The following is a 21,984-nucleotide window of genomic DNA, read 5'->3' as shown; positions in this document are numbered from 1 at the left end:
CAAGTTAAGGCATTATGTAAGTCGTGGTTTCACGGTGTTTCAGATTTGATGACTTGGCTCGAACCGAACTGTAGCTGAGATTCGTGGGCAGGAGAGAAGGCGGGTGTGGATGGCCTTGAAGGAAACACACACACACATACACACATGCACATGCACCATGGAGATGGTGGGATGGAGGCACAATCCAAAATTAGAATAAATTATATGGCTTGTTCTTGGGAAAAAAGAGAGAGAGTATTATAGTTCTAAAATGTTTTTATTTATCTCAGGCAGTAGGGAGAAAAGAAGAAGAAGAAGAAGAAAGAAAGAAATTTCTTGTGCATTGGTGTGCTGCACGTATACTTAATTGAGTTTTTCGTAAAATCAGAAAAAAGAAGAAGTTTTGGTTTTTGAAAAAAAAAGCAAAAATTGTTTTCGAGAAAATCAGAAACGTTGCTTTTTAATTGTGTTTGGGGGGGGGGGAAATATGTAAAGAAGTAAAAAAAACACAAAAAAAAGGAAAAGGAAAAAAGCAAGCGTTTGCTTTTTTGGATGGAGTGAATTAACACAAAAAATAAAATAAAAAGGCAAACGGAAAATGCGAGATATTGGACAGACACAAATTAAAGAATAAAGCCTTTATTAATTAATTAATTGTCCACTTGATTTTTTCTTCTTCCGTCTCTCTCTCTCTCTCTCTCTCTCTCTCTCTCTCTCTCTCTCTCTCTTTGTGTTTTCATGCCATTTTCTTCTTCTCATGTGATTTCCTCAGATCTCCATAGCCACTTCTTCTTCTTCTCTTTCTCATCGCTCAATTCCTTCAGAAATCCACACCGACTTCTTTCATTTGCGTATTTTCTTTCCTTCTTTTCACACGCCATTTCTTCAGAACTCCATAGTCACCACTGCTCCTTCTTCTCTCTGATCGGACATCGAATTGAAGGCTAATTCTCACTACAGGTGTGGAACTGCTCAATAATTTCGTCTTTCAAGCTCAAATTCTCAAAATAAATCTGAGATACTTGTTTTTCTCCCTGATCTGTTTTCTTCATCAAAGTTTCAGATTTGAAGTTGCACTAATTCTCGCTTTCTCTTTCCTTTCTTTCTCTCTTCTTCTTCTTCTTCTTCTTATTCTTTATCTTCCAGTTTCTTCACTCTGATCTGTCTTCTCTATCAAACTTCACATCAGAAATATCTATATAATTCGCATACGTTCCTTTCCTTAATAATATTCGATAATTCTTTCTAAATTTTATTCGCTTTCCTCATTTGCAACCAGATTGATCCCTTAACAGTTCAGGATTCATTAGGAAAAAACGTCATTTACTTTCTTCTCATTCATTTTGTTCCTCAGAGATCAGGATTCATCCAAAATTTTAATTTTTTCACCCTTCTTTCTGGCTTTAAAATTTTAATCGTTCTCTAATTCAGGTCAGAATTCATCAGAAGGAGAATCTATTTTCTTCTCATCCACTTCGGTTTCACTATATATATATATATATCAAGATTCGTCACAAAAAATATTCCTTTTTCTTTCTTTTGCATCCAGATCTACCTTTTACAGTTCAGTATTCATCCGAAAACAACCTTTATTTCCTTCCTTTCTTCTTCTTTTCTTCCTTTACACATCTAGGCGTTCGCTGACAGATCACGTTTGATCAGAAATACACAGGTTTTCTTTGGAAAATAACAATTCGATATTTGAGCTGAGACTTTCAATGGATTTCAAGAAAGTTATAGATCAGACTGTGAGAGAGTTGTAAGTAGTCCGTCTTTTTGAACTAAATTTACAATTTTTTCTCTCTCCTGATTATGAACTCTAAATTTCTTTTGGAATATTGTATTTAATCGAGCGTTTCATCTGAATCTGGTACTTCTATTCCTCAGGAAAAGAGAAGTTAACAAGAAAGTTCTCAATGTGCCTGAGATAGAACAGAAGGTAAACCCAAATCTTTTAAATCAAGTTTATGTTTCTTATGTTATTGTTTTGCATTTAAGATAATTTACATCCTGTATGATTTTACTACTTTGAGGATCAATGTATTGATGGAATAATGACCATAATTTCTTTGTTAGCTGTTTTTTCTATCCGTTTTTCATCTACTTCGAATTTGCAGGTTTTGGATGTTACTACCAATGAGCCATGGGGACCTCATGGAAGTATCATGGCGGATATTGCACAAGCTACTCGAAATTAGTGAGTTATACATTGATGAATTAACTTATCTTAATCCTGAATAACAATGTGATTGTCAAAATAGAAGAAGGTTAGGGTCTTTGTTGACTAACAAAGAATTAGCTTAGTTAATCTCAAATAGCAATATTATTATCAAACTGGAAGAAGCTCGAGAGACAATTAATTCTCCACCCAACCAAATTACCTCTCTCTCCAGCACCTGGTGGCTGTCTAGATTCATTACTGTAGTATCCATTGCTACATACATACATACATACATACATACATAAATAGGAGGTACCTAGCATCTGCATTGGTAAGATGATCATGACATGTATGCAGTTCAGCTGTGTTGGGGTGAAAATCTCTTGATATATATTAAAAACAGGCTTGTTACAGAACCGTACACAAAAAAGTAACTCAAGTTTTGTTTATTAGTGAAAAAGGTAGATATATGTATGCACTATGTAGTGATCACCGCATGAACAAGTACTGTGTTTTGAATGTGAACAAGGCTTTATAGAAATTTCTCCACATCTGAAAGGTTAAAGTCAATTTTCTTTTCTTCAATAAAATAACATAAGAAAGATGTGTAAAATATATTAGATTGATTGCAAAAATTGTAGTTACATTGTGCCAAAGCAACCATGGATTGCTTCTTTGAGATCCAAGCAATTGCAACTTTAAGAAGTGTGTAAGATATAGCCACCTATTGACCTTCAACTGCTCACATATCCCCAAACTTGAGTCAATCCAACGAAGAAGTTGATGTCAGGGGGTTGTTCATCCTTGCACAAGTGTTGTTGATTTAAAATTTGTGGTTGAGTAAGTGAACGCCAAATGTTGTGTGTTCTTCAAGTAATGTAGCAGCTTTTCAAGGAATTCACTACTCTCCCTTCATAAAACAACAAAGAAAATCAACGACAAAAACAAGTACCTTGTTGTATACATTATTGAGAATAGGCTCGCTATGGAAATCTTCAAACAATCATGGAAATAACTTAGGATTGTTAAAACAATCTTGCAAATATCATAGGATTGTTAAAAGAGAGAAATTGGGATTAGCGCTATTTTGAATTATTTGAATGCCAAGGAAGTGGCCCTATATCAGTTAAAAGTGAAAAAGTAAATGCAAGTTATTTTCTAGCAAGATTTAGAGTTTGAAAGTAAGGGAAGGTCGTCAACATAAACACCAATGATAAAACAAAGGTGGATCCAGTTTCTTAAGGCAATGTTGCTTCCAATATTGATGAGGAAAGAGTGAAGTTTTTAAGTGATAACCATAATGATTCCATGTGACCATTTACTATGTGATAAGCATAATGCACACAATGCATTCTTCAAAAGCTTTGGTTGTCACATGTAGTTTTTTTTATTGAGCACCCCTTGGAAAAAAGTTCTTTGCACGATTGAGTGATGCAACTTGAGATCATATCATGCAACAAGGCCGATAAACATTCTTAAGCCTTGGGCTGAAAGTGTCTCTAAAAATAAACTCCAAGAACTTCTTGAAGAAAAGTTGTTCGAATGACTAAGTGAGTGATGCAACCTGAGATCATGCAACAAAACAAGTAAACATTCTTAAGCTGTGGGTTGAAAGTGTCTTTAAAAATCATCTAAAAAAGAAACCTTTGGTGACCACATCAGCCTTGAAATGAACCAATTTCCTTTAACATTGTCCTTGACACAAAAAATCCATTTTGAGTTGATTGTTTGGCGATCCTCAAAGAGCCCCGTGTGGAATCCATGTTCTAGTGTTTGGGTAACACTGAATCTATTCATTTGTAATCGCTATCCATTTTTTGAAGTTTGATCTAGAAATTGCTTTTTTGTTTTCGGTTTGAAGACTCACCTACAATGGATTACATCTCTTATATTACTAGATTACCATCAAAGGTCACATTTCTAGTTTGTTTTTTGGATGATACTTGTGGGGTTCTAAAAGATTTTGGAGATGTCCATGAGAGCTATATGTGAAACAATGAGGAGCATGGAGATGGTACATGAAATTTAGGAGGTCTTTGGAGAGCCAACAAATGATGCTCAACAAGCACACACTCTTCAAGCACTTCTAGACCACAAAATTATAAAAAACAACTACTTAATTTGAATATTTCCTATTTGCAAAGAAAGTTAGATCATGTGCTCACAATAGGACAGGAAATGGAGATGAAACTGTAATAAATACGCCTTCTTGGAGCCCGTCCTCTAGTAATATCCAAAACCACACAAAACTACATGAATTATGATAATGATTCCTACTGCAAGGCCAAAGTTCCTATGCATACTCACTAGGATGCCACTGCGCCACCGAATTTGGGAGATGGGGAATTGTCTATTGAGATACAGGGGATCAACAACAGGGAGGTCCATTGGAAAACTGAAACCTCACATTACAAGATTGGTGAAAAGCGTAGATGGAAGTAGTTAGCCCCTATTTACTACAAGGCAACCATTCCTTCAATAGCCACTATAATGAGTTCCTGTCGTAACTTATTATTCCATTGTAGGGTAATTACCCATTATAATGTGTATGCAGTGGAACTTCGTGAAGCCAATCTGCTATTCTTATAGTGAAACTTCATTACATCTGAAGTTTTCAGTTGTGTATGTTACGCTTTAGCTTAGATGTGTCATGTCGAATGATTAAGTTCATAACTTGTGATGATTTAAGCTCTCTACATTAGACTGTAGATCTCTATCGGTGAACTTGGACGGTTAGGTTCATTATTTCTGAGGGTGTTTCCGTTCTCTAGATTATACTAAAGAGTTTCTATCAGTTATGCCATTCATGAATGGGCAGTAAATAAACTGAGATTTTCTGTCATAAATACAGCAATGATTATCAGCTGGTAGTGTCGATTCTATGGAAGCGGATTAATGACACTGGCCGAAATTGGCGTCATGTATATAAGGTAGTTTTTTCCATGGCACTTTCAGTTTATGAACAATTGTTGAACAATCCGACCACTGTTGGGTTGTGATTACGTTTTTCACTCATCATGGTTCCTTTGTTTTCTAGGCTTTAACTGTGTTTGAGTATCTTGTTTCCCACGGATCGGAACGGGTGATTGATGAACTCAAAGAACATTCCTATCAACTCTCGGTATAATTCTTCCTAAAAATCTTGGATCTTTGCTCTCTTGCAGCATTTGGGCTTACATTTTGTTTTAGGAAGGGTAGCCAGCAAATTGCATGCTTGCATTTGCTGGGAAGTTTCACATTACGGACATCCATATAGTAATTATATTCACGTATTACAAACAGAGTAGTATCTTGTAAATTCTTACATTTAATTCTTGCAATGATATGATCATCTTATGTTTTCTAGACCCTTATGGACTTCCAATACTATGATTCTGGCGGAAGGGACCAAGGTCTTAATGTGCGAAAGAAGGCACAATCTCTAGTTGCCCTTGTGAATGATAAAGAGAAAATAAGGGAAGCAAGACAAAAGGCTATTGCAAACAGGGATAAGTAAGTGATTGATTTTAAGTGGTGTCATTATGTGATTGAGATGCACACTGCACAGAGGAAGATATGAGTGTATCATGGGTCACAGGTACCGAGGTAGCTCATCAACTGGAGGAATCTATAAGCCGAATTCCTCCTATTATGGATCAAGAAGCAGCAACTATGGAGATGATCGTTATGAAGATGATGTCTATCGATCCCAAAGTAGGGATGAAGAAAGGTATAATAGAGAGAGAGATGGTAACATATATCAAGATGATGGCTACCGAGGCAGGGATTGGGACCGAAATGGCAGAGACAATGATAGATCTGGAAGGGGAGGCGATCGATATGGTAGAGATGAGTATAACCGAGATTATGACCGTGAAGAGGGTCAGAGCAACCATCGGCGAAGTGATGCTGACTACAATTCTTCAAGGTGCTTACAACTTTCACACTGTAGTATGATTATTAGGGAGAAACATTGAAATACCCTTGAGTTTATCTTACTTTCCAGTGCGTCCCCCATGTCCCGAAATTGCTTGGTCAAATCCATCTTGGTCTATTAATATTTGCTATTTGAGCAATTGTATGTTAACTCATCCCTTTTTCCCTCAATTATGGGATGAGTTCATCCCATTCTCATTGGGGGTTTGACCAGGGGTATTTGGGAATAGTGGTAATGTAGAAGCTTTTGGTGAAATAAAGAAAAACTCAGCGGTATTTCAGAATTTTTTTCTTATTTATTATTTGTCCATGTGGTTGTAGATGGTTTGTTGAGCTACTTGTCTTTAAATTCTGATTGCTTTTATTAGGAGTTCTGGAGGTCGAAAAGATGATTATGAACAAGATGACAGGTCTTTTGCTCTTTATTTCTTTCATCTTCTTTATATCACTATAATCCCCCCCAACTTAGTTTGGCTTTTAATGTTTTCTTTAGGAGGTCTGATCGAAAGTCACCACGTTCAAGGATGGAAGCACCTCCAAGTTATGAAGAAGCCCTAAGTAGCCCTGCACATCAATCTACTGATGGTCAAAGGTGCGGATGTACTCTCTATTCACACAGTATGGTAGGACTCTTGTCACTAAATTTTGTTCCTTTTTTACAGCAGAGACCAGGAGGCTAAGACAATAAAACCTAATATAGTTCAAATGGAGAATATCAACAAAATTTCTCCACCAAAAATTGACAGTGAGGAATTTGATCCTCGGGCTTTTTCAGGTATTAAAATTTTTCCTTTGTCATCATCTTGTATGCAATGCTCAAATGGAGAACTTGCTTTCATGATTGCTTGGCAAGGTCATTTTGTTTCTTTTTATTAGCATTTTCTTTTGTAGTATAATGCTAGCTTTAAGGTCTGGCCCCCAAAACCAGAAGCTTTACCTCTACCATCTAACCGTAATCTTGTGAATCAATAAGCATTAATGTGTCAGATGGGGATTGTTGTGGAGCATCTCTTATATGATATATAAATGCTATGCTTTCACATTGTGCCTCAGAAAATATTTTCTTGTTTATGTTTGTGACTCTGTTTTCTCCTGATTGTTTTAATACAAAAATGATGATAGGATCAACATCTACAACATCACCACCACAACCAACCACCAGTTCACAAGCTGATGATCTATTTAGCCAACAAGAACCAATCATCGCTATGCTAGCACTTCCAGCACCACCTGTTCCATTGAGCAACCCTTTTGGAGAATCTAATGCTTCTGGATTCACACATGCTGATCCAGGAAGCAATGTTCCATTTCAGGTTAATTTCTCATTACAAACATGTTTGGTTGATATTTTTCTTGCAATCACGCATTTAACATATTTTACAAAGAGAGTAGCATTTCTCGTCACAAACACATTTGGTTGATATTTTTCTTCCAATCATGCATTTAACATATTTTACAAAGAGCGTTTTTATTTATTTTGTTTCGTAACTTACATGTTACAACACCTTGTTTTATGATGTATAGCAACTTAATGAAGCTGTATTTGGAGACACCCCATTTAAAGCAGATGCGACGTCTCTCTCAAATGCACCCATTAATGTAGTACCGTCGCCAACAGTTTCTGCTTTCGCTTCTCCAATGGATCACGGAACAACCCCAACATTGAACAACACTTTCAGCACATTTGCAACTGTTCCACCTAGTCAGCCAATTAATCATGGATTGTATGGAAGCCAGGTTAATCTATTTGGAGGTGTTTCAACTATATCTCTCCAGCCCTCTCCTTCAGTGAGTTTGCCTGTGAACCAGATTCCTACTCAACCTTCGGCTTTCTTGAATGGCTCTAATAATCCACCTTCAGCTCCAGTGTCCACACTGTCACAGACATTTGGCCTAGCAAACGAAGGACAAACATTCGTAAAACCAGCTCAGGAAAAGAAGTTTGAGACAAAATCAACCGTCTGGGCTGACACTTTGAACAAGGGTCTGGTTGACTTGAATATTGCTGGACGTAAGTTATTTTCCTTTCCTCTATAGTTGGGGTATTATCATTTGTTTATTCTCTATAGTTGGGGTATTGTCATTTGCCTTTTCTCTATAGCCGGGCTATTGTCATTTTCCTTTTCTATTGTTGTGCTTTTATCGTTTTCCTGTTTCTACAGTAGGCATGGCATGCACACACATAACCTTTATTAGGAATTCAATAGTAGGGCTAGAGGTAGGCCCATTTGCATGTGGATAGCTGTAGTCTGGACCTAGTCCTAGGGTTTATGAATATATAAAGGCTAACTACATTTGTGCTCATTGGATAACCTTGATTAAGAGTCAATATTAAGGATATAAATAGGGCCAATTACATGTCCAGATGCTGCTGTTGTAATTAATTCTATTGTTAGACGTTTCTTAGTTTCTCTCAATTGTTTTCAGTTGCGTTGAATTATAACTATACATGAAAATGGAATATCTACCTAAATCCATCCATTATATCCCTGCAGCCAAAAGCAATCCTTTAGCCGGTATCGGTATTGATTTTGATCTTCTACGAAAGAGTGAGAAGAGCAAGGAAGACAGAATGATGACCAACAGAAGTAGCTCGATGACCAACAAAAGCACCTCATCAGTCAGCATGGGAAAAGCCATGGGTTCGGGATCTGGACTCGGTTTAGCTGGAGCGAGTGCAATAGCAACTCCAAGTGCACCTGTCTCAATGCATAGCATGGGTATGGGTATGGGTATGGGTATGGGTATGGGCATGGGCATGGGTCCACCCATGACCCCTGGGGTTGGCATGATGCAACCTATGATGCCAATGAGTAACCCTGCGATGACTATGAGACCTATGGGCATGGGCATGGGCATGGGTTCCATTGGAGGTAGTTACACGAATCAACAACAGTATAATGGGTATAGATAGATCTATTTGATCAAATACCCATTTTGCACTACTTTATTTTACATTTATTGATGTTGGGTCTTCTTTATATGAACCCCAACATAGAAGCTAATAAAAATGTGTATGTGTGTGACCTGTCTTTGGTTTGAGAGCTTAGTTGGGAGTTGGTTGTTTTGAGGTACTAACATACTATTGTTTTATTGAGTACTTGTAATGTATTTTGTAGAGCTACATGGGTATATATTTGACAACAAAAAAAATAGCCCTTTCCTTCAATACTAGCCTATTTGAAATTGAGCATTGCTTTATTCAATCACGCATTTAAATCACCATTGTCATGATCTAATAAGATCTGTGTACTCAGTGAATTGCTTGTTGTATCTATGGAGGAGATGAGAATCTATGACTGGGTGGATGTATGGCCATTGTATTCTTACTATCATTAATTGATAACACTAGTTGTTTTGAACTAATTTAGATGCATCACATATGTGGACTCTTTGACATATTCATAAAAAATGGCTAAAGACAAAGTTGGTGTAAGATCACTCATAAGCAAGGATTATAGGGAGGCAAGGGTTGTAAAAAGTGGGGTGGAAGAACATGTAGATTGCCCAATAAAGAAAGAATTATGGGCATTTAACAAATCCTAGGAAATGGCAATGAGTGATGTTCACCAAAATCAGCAATGTTTTAATACTGAAGTGCTTTGTTAATCATAGTGTACAGATTGGTAAGAGTCTAGGTGAGTGAACGAGCTCTCTATTGTTGGTATGAAAACGCTAGAAATTTAAAATTATATACGAAAACAAGCACTAAGAGTATGACAAAATGTTATAGTTACACCCTATGATCCGATCCACTATTAACATAACATTTATGCATTGAACACAACTTTCAGATATGAAGAAAAGTTGTAGAAGAGATGTGCATGATGGAAGAATTCCTAATCCTTCAAATGTTAGCATTCGAGGACAGGAGGCGTGAGACATGGATTGTAGGGTTTTGAGTGAATCATGATTTTACAATTGGTTGTACAATGTTTTGCCATTGGCATGTTAACAAAGATTTTCCTAGATAGATCATAGATCACAAGAAGGGAGATTGATGTGGATTGAGATTGGCCGTCAATTGAAAGATCAGGTTCTTCCAAGTACAAACACATGCTTCTAGCTAGGAGGAAACCTTTGTGTTTTTTGTTTGGCTTAGGGAATAAACCAGAACATGGTTTAGATTTTCGATTGCTGGTGAGTGTAGGTAACCTCTACTATTGAGTATAAGTATATATACATGACTGTAGTACTTAATCATGAAGCCACATCATCAGGAAGTTATTGTGATGTCATGATTGCAATTAGGTGCAATAAGGAGATAATGAAATAATCAAAGCATGACAATTGATGTAAAATTACACTATTATTATTTAATCACTAAAAATAAGCTTCACTAAATTTAATCTACCCCTTATTAGAGGAGTGTTTGTGATCATTATTTCTTTTAAATATTCTATCATTATATAAGAATTGCAGAGGTCATCATGTTTGGGCAGCAAACTATTGAAAAATTCTTTAGTTGAGTAAATTCTTCTCGACTTATTAGAGGAGTCCTTGTGATCACAATTTCTTTTAAATATTCCATCATTATACATGAACTGCTGAGGTCATCATGTTTGGGCGGCAAAATATTGAAAAATGCTTTGGTTGAGTAGAATCTTCTTGACGAGATTTTGTTTTCGTTGGCTACTTCTCAATTGATTAAGATTTTTGGAAACAAATTTTAACAATATTGGGATTCAATTTGTTGGGTGAGGTAATTGTTAATTATCCGGTCACTATTTTGTTTTGTTTTTTTTAATAACATTTATTATTATTATTATTAGATAGTAATATGAAACAAAACAAAAGTTTTGTTTCTTTAGTAATTATTACCCTTACTTTATTCTTTAAAAGGGTAAATGTAAGTTACGTTTTTTAGTGAGTAAAGCAAGAAAATAATAATAGTAATAATAATAATAAAGAGTAAAACAAAACAAAACGACCGTTTTTGTTTTGAGAGAGACAAAGAGAAGGTGGAAAGGAGATATATATATATGGGAAGAGATGAGAACAAAGTATGAGAGCGTGAAGCATTGTGAAGCATAGAGAAGCTTAGTGAAGCTTGGTGAAGCTTGGTGGAGCTTGGTGGAGCTTGGTGAAGCTTGGTGGAGCTTGGTGAAGCTTGGTGGAGCTTGGTGAAGCTTGGTGCTCGACTCATCTACTCTTAATCTTCTTTCCATCTCCGCTACTCAACGTGAGATCTACACGGCTACTACTTCGACTTGTGGACATTCTTATCCGGGTTTTCTTCTCTCTTCTTTTCTACTATATGCTTGAGAGATAGTCTTATCCCTTTGGATTATTGTACCATTTTTGTCGGTAGTATTATGCTACATATCTCTACATATTTCTAGTATATCTAGAAGTAGAACTTGTACTTTGTGTTGTATCTCTTTCTTGATAGTGGATTGGTTTTGGACTTTTGTCCCGTGGTTGTTTCCCTCATTGAGGGTTTTTCCACGTTAAATCTTGTGTAATCTTTGTTGTGCCATTGTGTGTGTTTCTTGTGTTTCTTTTTTCATTATAATCGAGCATAAAACGTGACGCGTGTTACACTCTTACGTGTCTATACCTCATCAAGTGGTATCAGAGCGAAGGTTGTGTTTTTTTGCTCGATTATAAATGGAGGCAAACACATCAACAATGGTTGTTTTAAATGGCACGAACTATCAAAAATGGAAAGGAAAAATGAAAGATTTGCTTTTTGTTAAAAATATGCATTTACCTATATTTGCAAAAATTAAACCCGAAAAGAAAAATAATGAGGAGTGGGATTTTGAAAATGAACAAGTATGTGCTTTCATTCGACAATGGGTAGGAGATAATGTCTTGAATCATATTGTGAATGAAACAAATGCAAAGACTTTGTGGAATAAATTAGAAACCTTATATGCTTCTAGAACCGGTAACAATAAGTTGTTTTTACTTAAACAAGCAATACATTTGACTTATAAAGAAAATAAGTCGGTTTTAGATCATTTAAATGAGTTTCAAGGATGTTTTGATCAATTGTCTAGCATGGGTATAAAGTTTGAAGAAGAAGTTCTTTCTTTATGGTTGCTAAATACTCTTCCCGAGTCATGGGAAACATTTAGGGTTACTCTAGCTAGTGCGGCTCCTAAGGAAGGCATGACAATGGAACTTGTGAAGAGTGGAATTCTAAATGAAGAAATTCGGCGAAGGACGCAAGGAGCAACATCAAACATGGACGCCTTCGTTGCAGAAAATAGAGGAAGAAGCCAAAAGAGGAGTGATGACCGAAACAACAAAGGTAGAAGTAGAAGTAAGTCAAAGTCTAAATATAAAGATTTAGTTTGTCATTTTTGTGGTAAGACAGGTCACATAAAGAAATATTGTTTCAAATGGAAGAAGGAAAATAAGGTGTCGAACTACATGAAAGATAAGAAAAATGTGAATGACAATATCGATTCTGTTAATGTTGCTTCCTCTAATGATTTACTTGTTGTATGTACAAGTTACAATGAAGTTAACATAAGTAGCCATGAAACCACTTGGGTTCTTGATAGTGGTGCCTCCCACCATGTTACGTCCAGAAGGGATTTTTTCTCATCTTACACTCCAGGTGACTATGGTGTTGTGAAGATGGGGAATGATGGATTTGCAAAGGTAGTCGGCATAGGAACCATTTGCTTGCAAACCAACACGGGATTCAAGCTGATTCTACATCAAGTACGACACGTGCCCGATATTAGATTGGATCTAATCTCCACAGGTACATTAGATGACGAGGGTTATAGTCATGCGTCTCAAAATGGTAAGTGGAAAATTTGTAAGGGTTCTATGATTATTGCGAAAGCTAATAAATGTTGTCATAATGGTCTATATCTTTTGCAAGCTTCTGTCTCTACTGACTTTGTCAATGCAGTTGAAAATCAAGATGTTTCAAAATTGTGGCATAAGAGATTGTCCCATATTAGTGAAAAGGGACTTGACTTTCTAGCAAAAAAGAACGTCCTACCAGGTTTAAAAGATGTGAAGTTAGATACATGTGATCACTGTTTGGCAGGGAAGGCTAAGAGGGTTTCCTTTAAGCATTCTTCTCTTCGACGAAAAGGTATACTCGATCTAGTGCATTCTGATGTGTGTGGACCCTTGAAGGTAAGGTCAATGGGTGGAGCACTTTATTTCGTTACTTTCATTGATGATCATTCTAGGAAGCTTTGGGTTCGAATGTTGAAATCAAAAGATCAAGTTTTTGATGTTTTTAAAGAGTTTCATGTTTTTGTTGAGAGAGAAACAGGGAAGAAACTGAAGTGTATTCGTAGCGATAATGGTGGCGAATACTGTGGATCTTTCGATGCGTATTGTCGAGAGCAAGGTATCAAACATCAAAGAACCCCTCCTAAGACTCCCCAATTAAATGGTTTGGCCGAAAGAATGAATAGAACCTTAGTTGAAAGAGTTAGGTGCTTACTCTCAAATGCAAGGTTACCTAAATCATTTTGGGGTGAGGCTTTGAATACTGTTGCACATATCATTAATTTATCTCCTACTACCGCATTGCAAGGTGATGTACCAAATAGAGTATGGTATGGTAAAGATGTCTCTTATGATTATTTACGTGTGTTTGGGTGTAAGTGTTTTGTGCATATACCCAAGGATGAAAGATCAAAGTTAGATGCTAAATCTAAACAATGCATTTTTATTGGATATGGTCAAGATGATGTTACGATCCTGTGGGAAAGAAGCTTATTAGGAGTCGTGACGTAGTGTTCATCGAAGACCAAACCATTGAGGACATTGACAAGGCGGAAAGGTCAAATACCCCTTCAGATGGTGACCTAGTAGATATTGAACCAATTCCTATGATGGATGATGATACACAAGAGAGTGCCTCACAACAAGAAGAGCAACATGAGGATGTTGTTGAGCCGTTGATTATAGATGATGCTAGTAATGATGTTGTTTTGCGAGAGACAGGTCTTGAGCGGGGGGAGGAACTCCCATTACAAGAGGTGGCAAATCAACCTTTAAGGAGATCTACTAGAGAACGACGACCATCCATGAGGTATCCTAGCTCTGAATATGTTTTACTCACTAATGACGGTGAACCGGAAAGTTTTCATGATGTGCAAACTCTTAAAGACAAAGATAGTTGGGTAGAGGCCATGCATGAAGAAATTAATTCTTTGAAAAAGAATAACACATTTGAGCTAGTTGGACTTCCTAAGGGTAGGAAAGCTTTGAAAAATAAATGGGTGTTTAAGTTGAAAAGGGGTGATGATAACTTTATAAAATATAAAGCTCGTTTGGTAGTAAAAGGATATGGTCAAAAGAAAGGAATTGACTTTGATGAAATTTTCTCACCAGTTGTGAAATTAAGTTCAATACGAATTGTGTTAGGTTTGGTAGCTAGTTTAAACCTTGAACTTGAACAATTAGATGTGAAAACTGCTTTTTTACATGGTGACCTAGATGAGGAAATATACATGGAACAACCAGAGGGTTTTAAAGAGAAAGGGAAAGAACATTTGGTATGTAGGTTGAAAAAGAGTCTCTATGGCCTAAAACAAGCACCGCGCCAATGGTATAAAAAGTTTTATTCTTTTATGGTGAATCAAGGTTATAAAAGAACTAATGCGGACCATTGTGTGTATGTTAAACAATTTGAGGATGGTAATTTTATTATACTTCTTTTGTATGTTGATGATATGCTAATTGTTGGGCAAGACCTAAATATGATTAATAGGTTAAAAGTGGAGTTATCTAAAACTTTTGACATGAAAGATTTAGGGCCTTCTAAGCACATTTTAGGTATGCAAATAACTCGTGATAGAGAATCAAAGAAATTGTGGCTTTCACAAGAAACGTACATAGAAAGAATCCTCGAAAGGTTCAACATGCAATATTCGAAACCAGTAAGTACTCCTCTTGCCACTCACTTTAAATTGAGTAGGAAATGTTGTCCAATTACCGAGGAGGAAAGAGATGAGATGTCATCGATTCCCTATGCCTCGGCGGTTGGATCTTTAATGTATGCTATGGTTAGCACACGACCAGATATTGCACATGCAGTTGGTACAGTGAGTAGGTATCTCTCTAACCCTGGTAAATCTCATTGGAATGCCGTAAAATGGATTTTACGGTATTTGAGAGGTACATCTAAGTTGTGCATTTGTTTTGGAGGTTCTAAACCAATTCTTGAAGGCTTTACAGATGCGGACATGGCTGGAGATCTTGATGGTAGAAAATCTACATCCGGTTTCTTATTTACTTTTGCAGGGGGAGCTATATCATGGCAATCCAAATTGCAAAAGTGTGTTGCCTTGTCCACTACGGAAGCTGAATACATTGCGGCAACTGAGGCTGGCAAAGAAATGCTTTGGATGAAAAGGTTTCTTTTAGAATTGGGTTTGAGCCAATTAACTTATGTGGTTTTTTGTGACAGTCAAAGTGCAATGGACCTAAGCAAGAACTCAATGTATCACTCACGAACAAAACATATTGATGTGAGGTATCATTGGTTACGATTAGCTATCGAGGAGCAAAAGTTGCAACTAGAGAAAGTTCACACTGATGACAACATTGCTGACATGCTAACAAAGGTGGTTCCAAGGGAGAAGCTTGAGCTATGTGCCAAGCTTGCCGGAATGGAGATGAATTGAGACACAAGCAATTCTCTCCTTGTGTGACCGGAGGGGGAGATTGTTAATTATCCGGTCACTATTTTGTTTTGTTTTTTTTAATAACATTTATTATTATTATTATTAGATAGTAATATGAAACAAAACAAAAGTTTTGTTTCTTTAGTAATTATTACCCTTACTTTATTCTTTAAAAGGGTAAATGTAAGTTACGTTTTTTAGTGAGTAAAGAAAGAAAATAATAATAGTAATAATAATAATAAAGAGTAAAATAAAACAAAACGACCGTTTTTGTTTTGAGAGAGACAAAGAGAAGGTGGAAAGGAGATATATATATATGGGAAGAGATGAGAACAAAGTATGAGAGCGTGAAGGAGAGTGAAGCATTGTGAAGCATAGAGAAGCTTAGTGAAGCTTGGTGAAGCTTGGTGGAGCTTGGTGGAGCTTGGTGAAGCTTGGTGGAGCTTGGTGAAGCTTGGTGCTCGACTCATCTACTCTTAATCTTCTTTCCATCTCCGCTACTCAACGTGAGATCTACACGGCTACTACTTCGACTTGTGGACATTCTTATCCGGGTTTTCTTCTCTCTTCTTTTCTACTATATGCTTGAGAGATAGTCTTATCCCTTTGGATTATTGTACCATTTTTGTCGGTAGTATTATGCTACATATCTCTACATATTTCTAGTATATCTAGAAGTAGAACTTGTACTTTGTGTTGTATCTCTTTCTTGATAGTGGATTGGTTTTGGACTTTTGTCCCGTGGTTGTTTCCCTCATTGAGGGTTTTTCCACGTTAAATCTTGTGTAATCTTTGTTGTGCCATTGTGTGTGTTTCTTGTGTTTCTTTTTTCATTATAATCGAGCATAAAACGTGACGCGTGTTACACTCTTACGTGTCTATACCTCATCAAGTGGTATCAGAGCGAAGGTTGTGTTTTTTTGCTCGATTATAAATGGAGGCAAACACATCAACAATGGTTGTTTTAAATGGCACGAACTATCAAAAATGGAAAGGAAAAATGAAAGATTTGCTTTTTGTTAAAAATATGCATTTACCTATATTTGCAAAAATTAAACCCGAAAAGAAAAATAATGAGGAGTGGGATTTTGAAAATGAACAAGTATGTGCTTTCATTCGACAATGGGTAGGAGATAATGTCTTGAATCATATTGTGAATGAAACAAATGCAAAGACTTTGTGGAATAAATTAGAAACCTTATATGCTTCTAGAACCGGTAACAATAAGTTGTTTTTACTTAAACAAGCAATACATTTGACTTATAAAGAAAATAAGTCGGTTTTAGATCATTTAAATGAGTTTCAAGGATGTTTTGATCAATTGTCTAGCATGGGTATAAAGTTTGAAGAAGAAGTTCTTTCTTTATGGTTGCTAAATACTCTTCCCGAGTCATGGGAAACATTTAGGGTTACTCTAGCTAGTGCGGCTCCTAAGGAAGGCATGACAATGGAACTTGTGAAGAGTGGAATTCTAAATGAAGAAATTCGGCGAAGGACGCAAGGAGCAACATCAAACATGGACGCCTTCGTTGCAGAAAATAGAGGAAGAAGCCAAAAGAGGAGTGATGACCGAAACAACAAAGGTAGAAGTAGAAGTAAGTCAAAGTCTAAATATAAAGATTTAGTTTGTCATTTTTGTGGTAAGACAGGTCACATAAAGAAATATTGTTTCAAATGGAAGAAGGAAAATAAGGTGTCGAACTACATGAAAGATAAGAAAAATGTGAATGACAATATCGATTCTGTTAATGTTGCTTCCTCTAATGATTTACTTGTTGTATGTACAAGTTACAATGAAGTTAACATAAGTAGCCATGAAACCACTTGGGTTCTTGATAGTGGTGCCTCCCACCATGTTACGTCCAGAAGGGATTTTTTCTCATCTTACACTCCAGGTGACTATGGTGTTGTGAAGATGGGGAATGATGGATTTGCAAAGGTAGTCGGCATAGGAACCATTTGCTTGCAAACCAACACGGGATTCAAGCTGATTCTACATCAAGTACGACACGTGCCCGATATTAGATTGGATCTAATCTCCACAGGTACATTAGATGACGAGGGTTATAGTCATGCGTCTCAAAATGGTAAGTGGAAAATTTGTAAGGGTTCTATGATTATTGCGAAAGCTAATAAATGTTGTCATAATGGTCTATATCTTTTGCAAGCTTCTGTCTCTACTGACTTTGTCAATGCAGTTGAAAATCAAGATGTTTCAAAATTGTGGCATAAGAGATTGTCCCATATTAGTGAAAAGGGACTTGACTTTCTAGCAAAAAAGAACGTCCTACCAGGTTTAAAAGATGTGAAGTTAGATACATGTGATCACTGTTTGGCAGGGAAGGCTAAGAGGGTTTCCTTTAAGCATTCTTCTCTTCGACGAAAAGGTATACTCGATCTAGTGCATTCTGATGTGTGTGGACCCTTGAAGGTAAGGTCAATGGGTGGAGCACTTTATTTCGTTACTTTCATTGATGATCATTCTAGGAAGCTTTGGGTTCGAATGTTGAAATCAAAAGATCAAGTTTTTGATGTTTTTAAAGAGTTTCATGTTTTTGTTGAGAGAGAAACAGGGAAGAAACTGAAGTGTATTCGTAGCGATAATGGTGGCGAATACTGTGGATCTTTCGATGCGTATTGTCGAGAGCAAGGTATCAAACATCAAAGAACCCCTCCTAAGACTCCCCAATTAAATGGTTTGGCCGAAAGAATGAATAGAACCTTAGTTGAAAGAGTTAGGTGCTTACTCTCAAATGCAAGGTTACCTAAATCATTTTGGGGTGAGGCTTTGAATACTGTTGCACATATCATTAATTTATCTCCTACTACCGCATTGCAAGGTGATGTACCAAATAGAGTATGGTATGGTAAAGATGTCTCTTATGATTATTTACGTGTGTTTGGGTGTAAGTGTTTTGTGCATATACCCAAGGATGAAAGATCAAAGTTAGATGCTAAATCTAAACAATGCATTTTTATTGGATATGGTCAAGATGATGTTACGATCCTGTGGGAAAGAAGCTTATTAGGAGTCGTGACGTAGTGTTCATCGAAGACCAAACCATTGAGGACATTGACAAGGCGGAAAGGTCAAATACCCCTTCAGATGGTGACCTAGTAGATATTGAACCAATTCCTATGATGGATGATGATACACAAGAGAGTGCCTCACAACAAGAAGAGCAACATGAGGATGTTGTTGAGCCGTTGATTATAGATGATGCTAGTAATGATGTTGTTTTGCGAGAGACAGGTCTTGAGCGGGGGGAGGAACTCCCATTACAAGAGGTGGCAAATCAACCTTTAAGGAGATCTACTAGAGAACGACGACCATCCATGAGGTATCCTAGCTCTGAATATGTTTTACTCACTAATGACGGTGAACCGGAAAGTTTTCATGATGTGCAAACTCTTAAAGACAAAGATAGTTGGGTAGAGGCCATGCATGAAGAAATTAATTCTTTGAAAAAGAATAACACATTTGAGCTAGTTGGACTTCCTAAGGGTAGGAAAGCTTTGAAAAATAAATGGGTGTTTAAGTTGAAAAGGGGTGATGATAACTTTATAAAATATAAAGCTCGTTTGGTAGTAAAAGGATATGGTCAAAAGAAAGGAATTGACTTTGATGAAATTTTCTCACCAGTTGTGAAATTAAGTTCAATACGAATTGTGTTAGGTTTGGTAGCTAGTTTAAACCTTGAACTTGAACAATTAGATGTGAAAACTGCTTTTTTACATGGTGACCTAGATGAGGAAATATACATGGAACAACCAGAGGGTTTTAAAGAGAAAGGGAAAGAACATTTGGTATGTAGGTTGAAAAAGAGTCTCTATGGCCTAAAACAAGCACCGCGCCAATGGTATAAAAAGTTTTATTCTTTTATGGTGAATCAAGGTTATAAAAGAACTAATGCGGACCATTGTGTGTATGTTAAACAATTTGAGGATGGTAATTTTATTATACTTCTTTTGTATGTTGATGATATGCTAATTGTTGGGCAAGACCTAAATATGATTAATAGGTTAAAAGTGGAGTTATCTAAAACTTTTGACATGAAAGATTTAGGGCCTTCTAAGCACATTTTAGGTATGCAAATAACTCGTGATAGAGAATCAAAGAAATTGTGGCTTTCACAAGAAACGTACATAGAAAGAATCCTCGAAAGGTTCAACATGCAATATTCGAAACCAGTAAGTACTCCTCTTGCCACTCACTTTAAATTGAGTAGGAAATGTTGTCCAATTACCGAGGAGGAAAGAGATGAGATGTCATCGATTCCCTATGCCTCGGCGGTTGGATCTTTAATGTATGCTATGGTTAGCACACGACCAGATATTGCACATGCAGTTGGTACAGTGAGTAGGTATCTCTCTAACCCTGGTAAATCTCATTGGAATGCCGTAAAATGGATTTTACGGTATTTGAGAGGTACATCTAAGTTGTGCATTTGTTTTGGAGGTTCTAAACCAATTCTTGAAGGCTTTACAGATGCGGACATGGCTGGAGATCTTGATGGTAGAAAATCTACATCCGGTTTCTTATTTACTTTTGCAGGGGGAGCTATATCATGGCAATCCAAATTGCAAAAGTGTGTTGCCTTGTCCACTACGGAAGCTGAATACATTGCGGCAACTGAGGCTGGCAAAGAAATGCTTTGGATGAAAAGGTTTCTTTTAGAATTGGGTTTGAGCCAATTAACTTATGTGGTTTTTTGTGACAGTCAAAGTGCAATGGACCTAAGCAAGAACTCAATGTATCACTCACGAACAAAACATATTGATGTGAGGTATCATTGGTTACGATTAGCTATCGAGGAGCAAAAGTTGCAACTAGAGAAAGTTCACACTGATGACAACATTGCTGACATGCTAACAAAGGTGGTTCCAAGGGAGAAGCTTGAGCTATGTGCCAAGCTTGCCGGAATGGAGATGAATTGAGACACAAGCAATTCTCTCCTTGTGTGACCGGAGGGGGAGATTGTTAATTATCCGGTCACTATTTTGTTTTGTTTTTTTTAATAACATTTATTATTATTATTATTAGATAGTAATATGAAACAAAACAAAAGTTTTGTTTCTTTAGTAATTATTACCCTTACTTTATTCTTTAAAAGGGTAAATGTAAGTTACGTTTTTTAGTGAGTAAAGAAAGAAAATAATAATAGTAATAATAATAATAAAGAGTAAAATAAAACAAAACGACCGTTTTTGTTTTGAGAGAGACAAAGAGAAGGTGGAAAGGAGATATATATATATGGGAAGAGATGAGAACAAAGTATGAGAGCGTGAAGGAGAGTGAAGCATTGTGAAGCATAGAGAAGCTTAGTGAAGCTTGGTGAAGCTTGGTGGAGCTTGGTGGAGCTTGGTGAAGCTTGGTGGAGCTTGGTGAAGCTTGGTGCTCGACTCATCTACTCTTAATCTTCTTTCCATCTCCGCTACTCAACGTGAGATCTACACGGCTACTACTTCGACTTGTGGACATTCTTATCCGGGTTTTCTTCTCTCTTCTTTTCTACTATATGCTTGAGAGATAGTCTTATCCCTTTGGATTATTGTACCATTTTTGTCGGTAGTATTATGCTACATATCTCTACATATTTCTAGTATATCTAGAAGTAGAACTTGTACTTTGTGTTGTATCTCTTTCTTGATAGTGGATTGGTTTTGGACTTTTGTCCCGTGGTTGTTTCCCTCATTGAGGGTTTTTCCACGTTAAATCTTGTGTAATCTTTGTTGTGCCATTGTGTGTGTTTCTTGTGTTTCTTTTTTCATTATAATCGAGCATAAAACGTGACGCGTGTTACACTCTTACATGTCTATACCTCATCAGTAATTGTTTATATGAACTCTTAATTCATGATTTTAATCCAATTCACCATTTTAGAAATTTGAAACCATTTTCTTTCCTAGGTTAAATCCGTTTATATACAATTCAAAAGAAACCATCAAGTGTGTACAATTGACAAGAGATTCTCCACATTCAAGATTTTCTTCTGGCAAACGTTGTCATTGACATATAGAGAAAGAGATTACCCTCCCTCTAACTGCCTTGTAAGATGGCATAAATGGCCCAAGAAAAGGTACTCTACCTATTATTAGTGTGTATTAGGTCTGCAAATGGCTAAAGATTCTTAGGTGTGATTTGTTGCCAATGAGAGAGAGAATAGAATAGAAATTTTATAGTCTATTATGAGGTCAACTTCCCATCTTGTATATGACTCTTTCTTAAGAAGGGGGGTTACTAGTTCGCATTATCATGTTTGTTTAACAAGCCATCATATTTTTCACCAATTACCTTATACGTTGAGTTGAGCA

At 36.6% G+C, this 21,984-nt stretch overlaps 1 protein-coding gene across 3 annotated transcripts; it reads left to right on the top strand.

Annotated features, from left to right (window-relative positions):
* The first annotated feature begins 806 nt into the window (after window positions 1–806).
* On the top strand, window positions 807–9,081 carry LOC147862025 (clathrin interactor EPSIN 2-like). 3 transcript variants are annotated; one of them, XM_087322560.1, is made up of 15 exons: window positions 824–939; window positions 1,411–1,542; window positions 1,642–1,738; window positions 1,867–1,918; window positions 2,097–2,176; window positions 4,992–5,070; window positions 5,178–5,261; window positions 5,487–5,632; window positions 5,718–6,047; window positions 6,424–6,465; window positions 6,549–6,647; window positions 6,718–6,830; window positions 7,178–7,368; window positions 7,580–8,066; window positions 8,551–9,081. In XM_087322560.1, exons 3-15 carry the CDS (start codon window positions 1,698–1,700, stop codon window positions 8,967–8,969), a joined length of 2,163 nt encoding a protein of 720 aa, XP_087178686.1. In that variant the 5' UTR covers window positions 824–939; window positions 1,411–1,542; window positions 1,642–1,697; the 3' UTR covers window positions 8,970–9,081. The 3 variants fall into 3 exon arrangements, with proteins under 3 accessions (XP_087178687.1, XP_087178685.1, XP_087178686.1); XM_087322561.1 differs by lacking the exon at window positions 1,411–1,542 and having other exon boundaries at window positions 807–939; window positions 6,721–6,830; XM_087322559.1 differs by lacking the exon at window positions 1,411–1,542 and having other exon boundaries at window positions 807–939.
* The last annotated feature ends 12,903 nt before the right edge of the window (window positions 9,082–21,984 follow it).

The sequence above is a fragment of the Azolla caroliniana genome, unplaced genomic scaffold, assembly GCF_043228905.1.
Source record: "Azolla caroliniana isolate FFs.n. ecotype wild unplaced genomic scaffold, voAzoCaro1.0.p SCAF_7, whole genome shotgun sequence".
Lineage (NCBI taxonomy): Eukaryota > Viridiplantae > Streptophyta > Polypodiopsida > Salviniales > Salviniaceae > Azolla > Azolla caroliniana.
The sequence above is the reverse complement of the archived record's forward strand: the minus strand, read 5'-3'. Positions and strand labels throughout refer to the sequence as shown.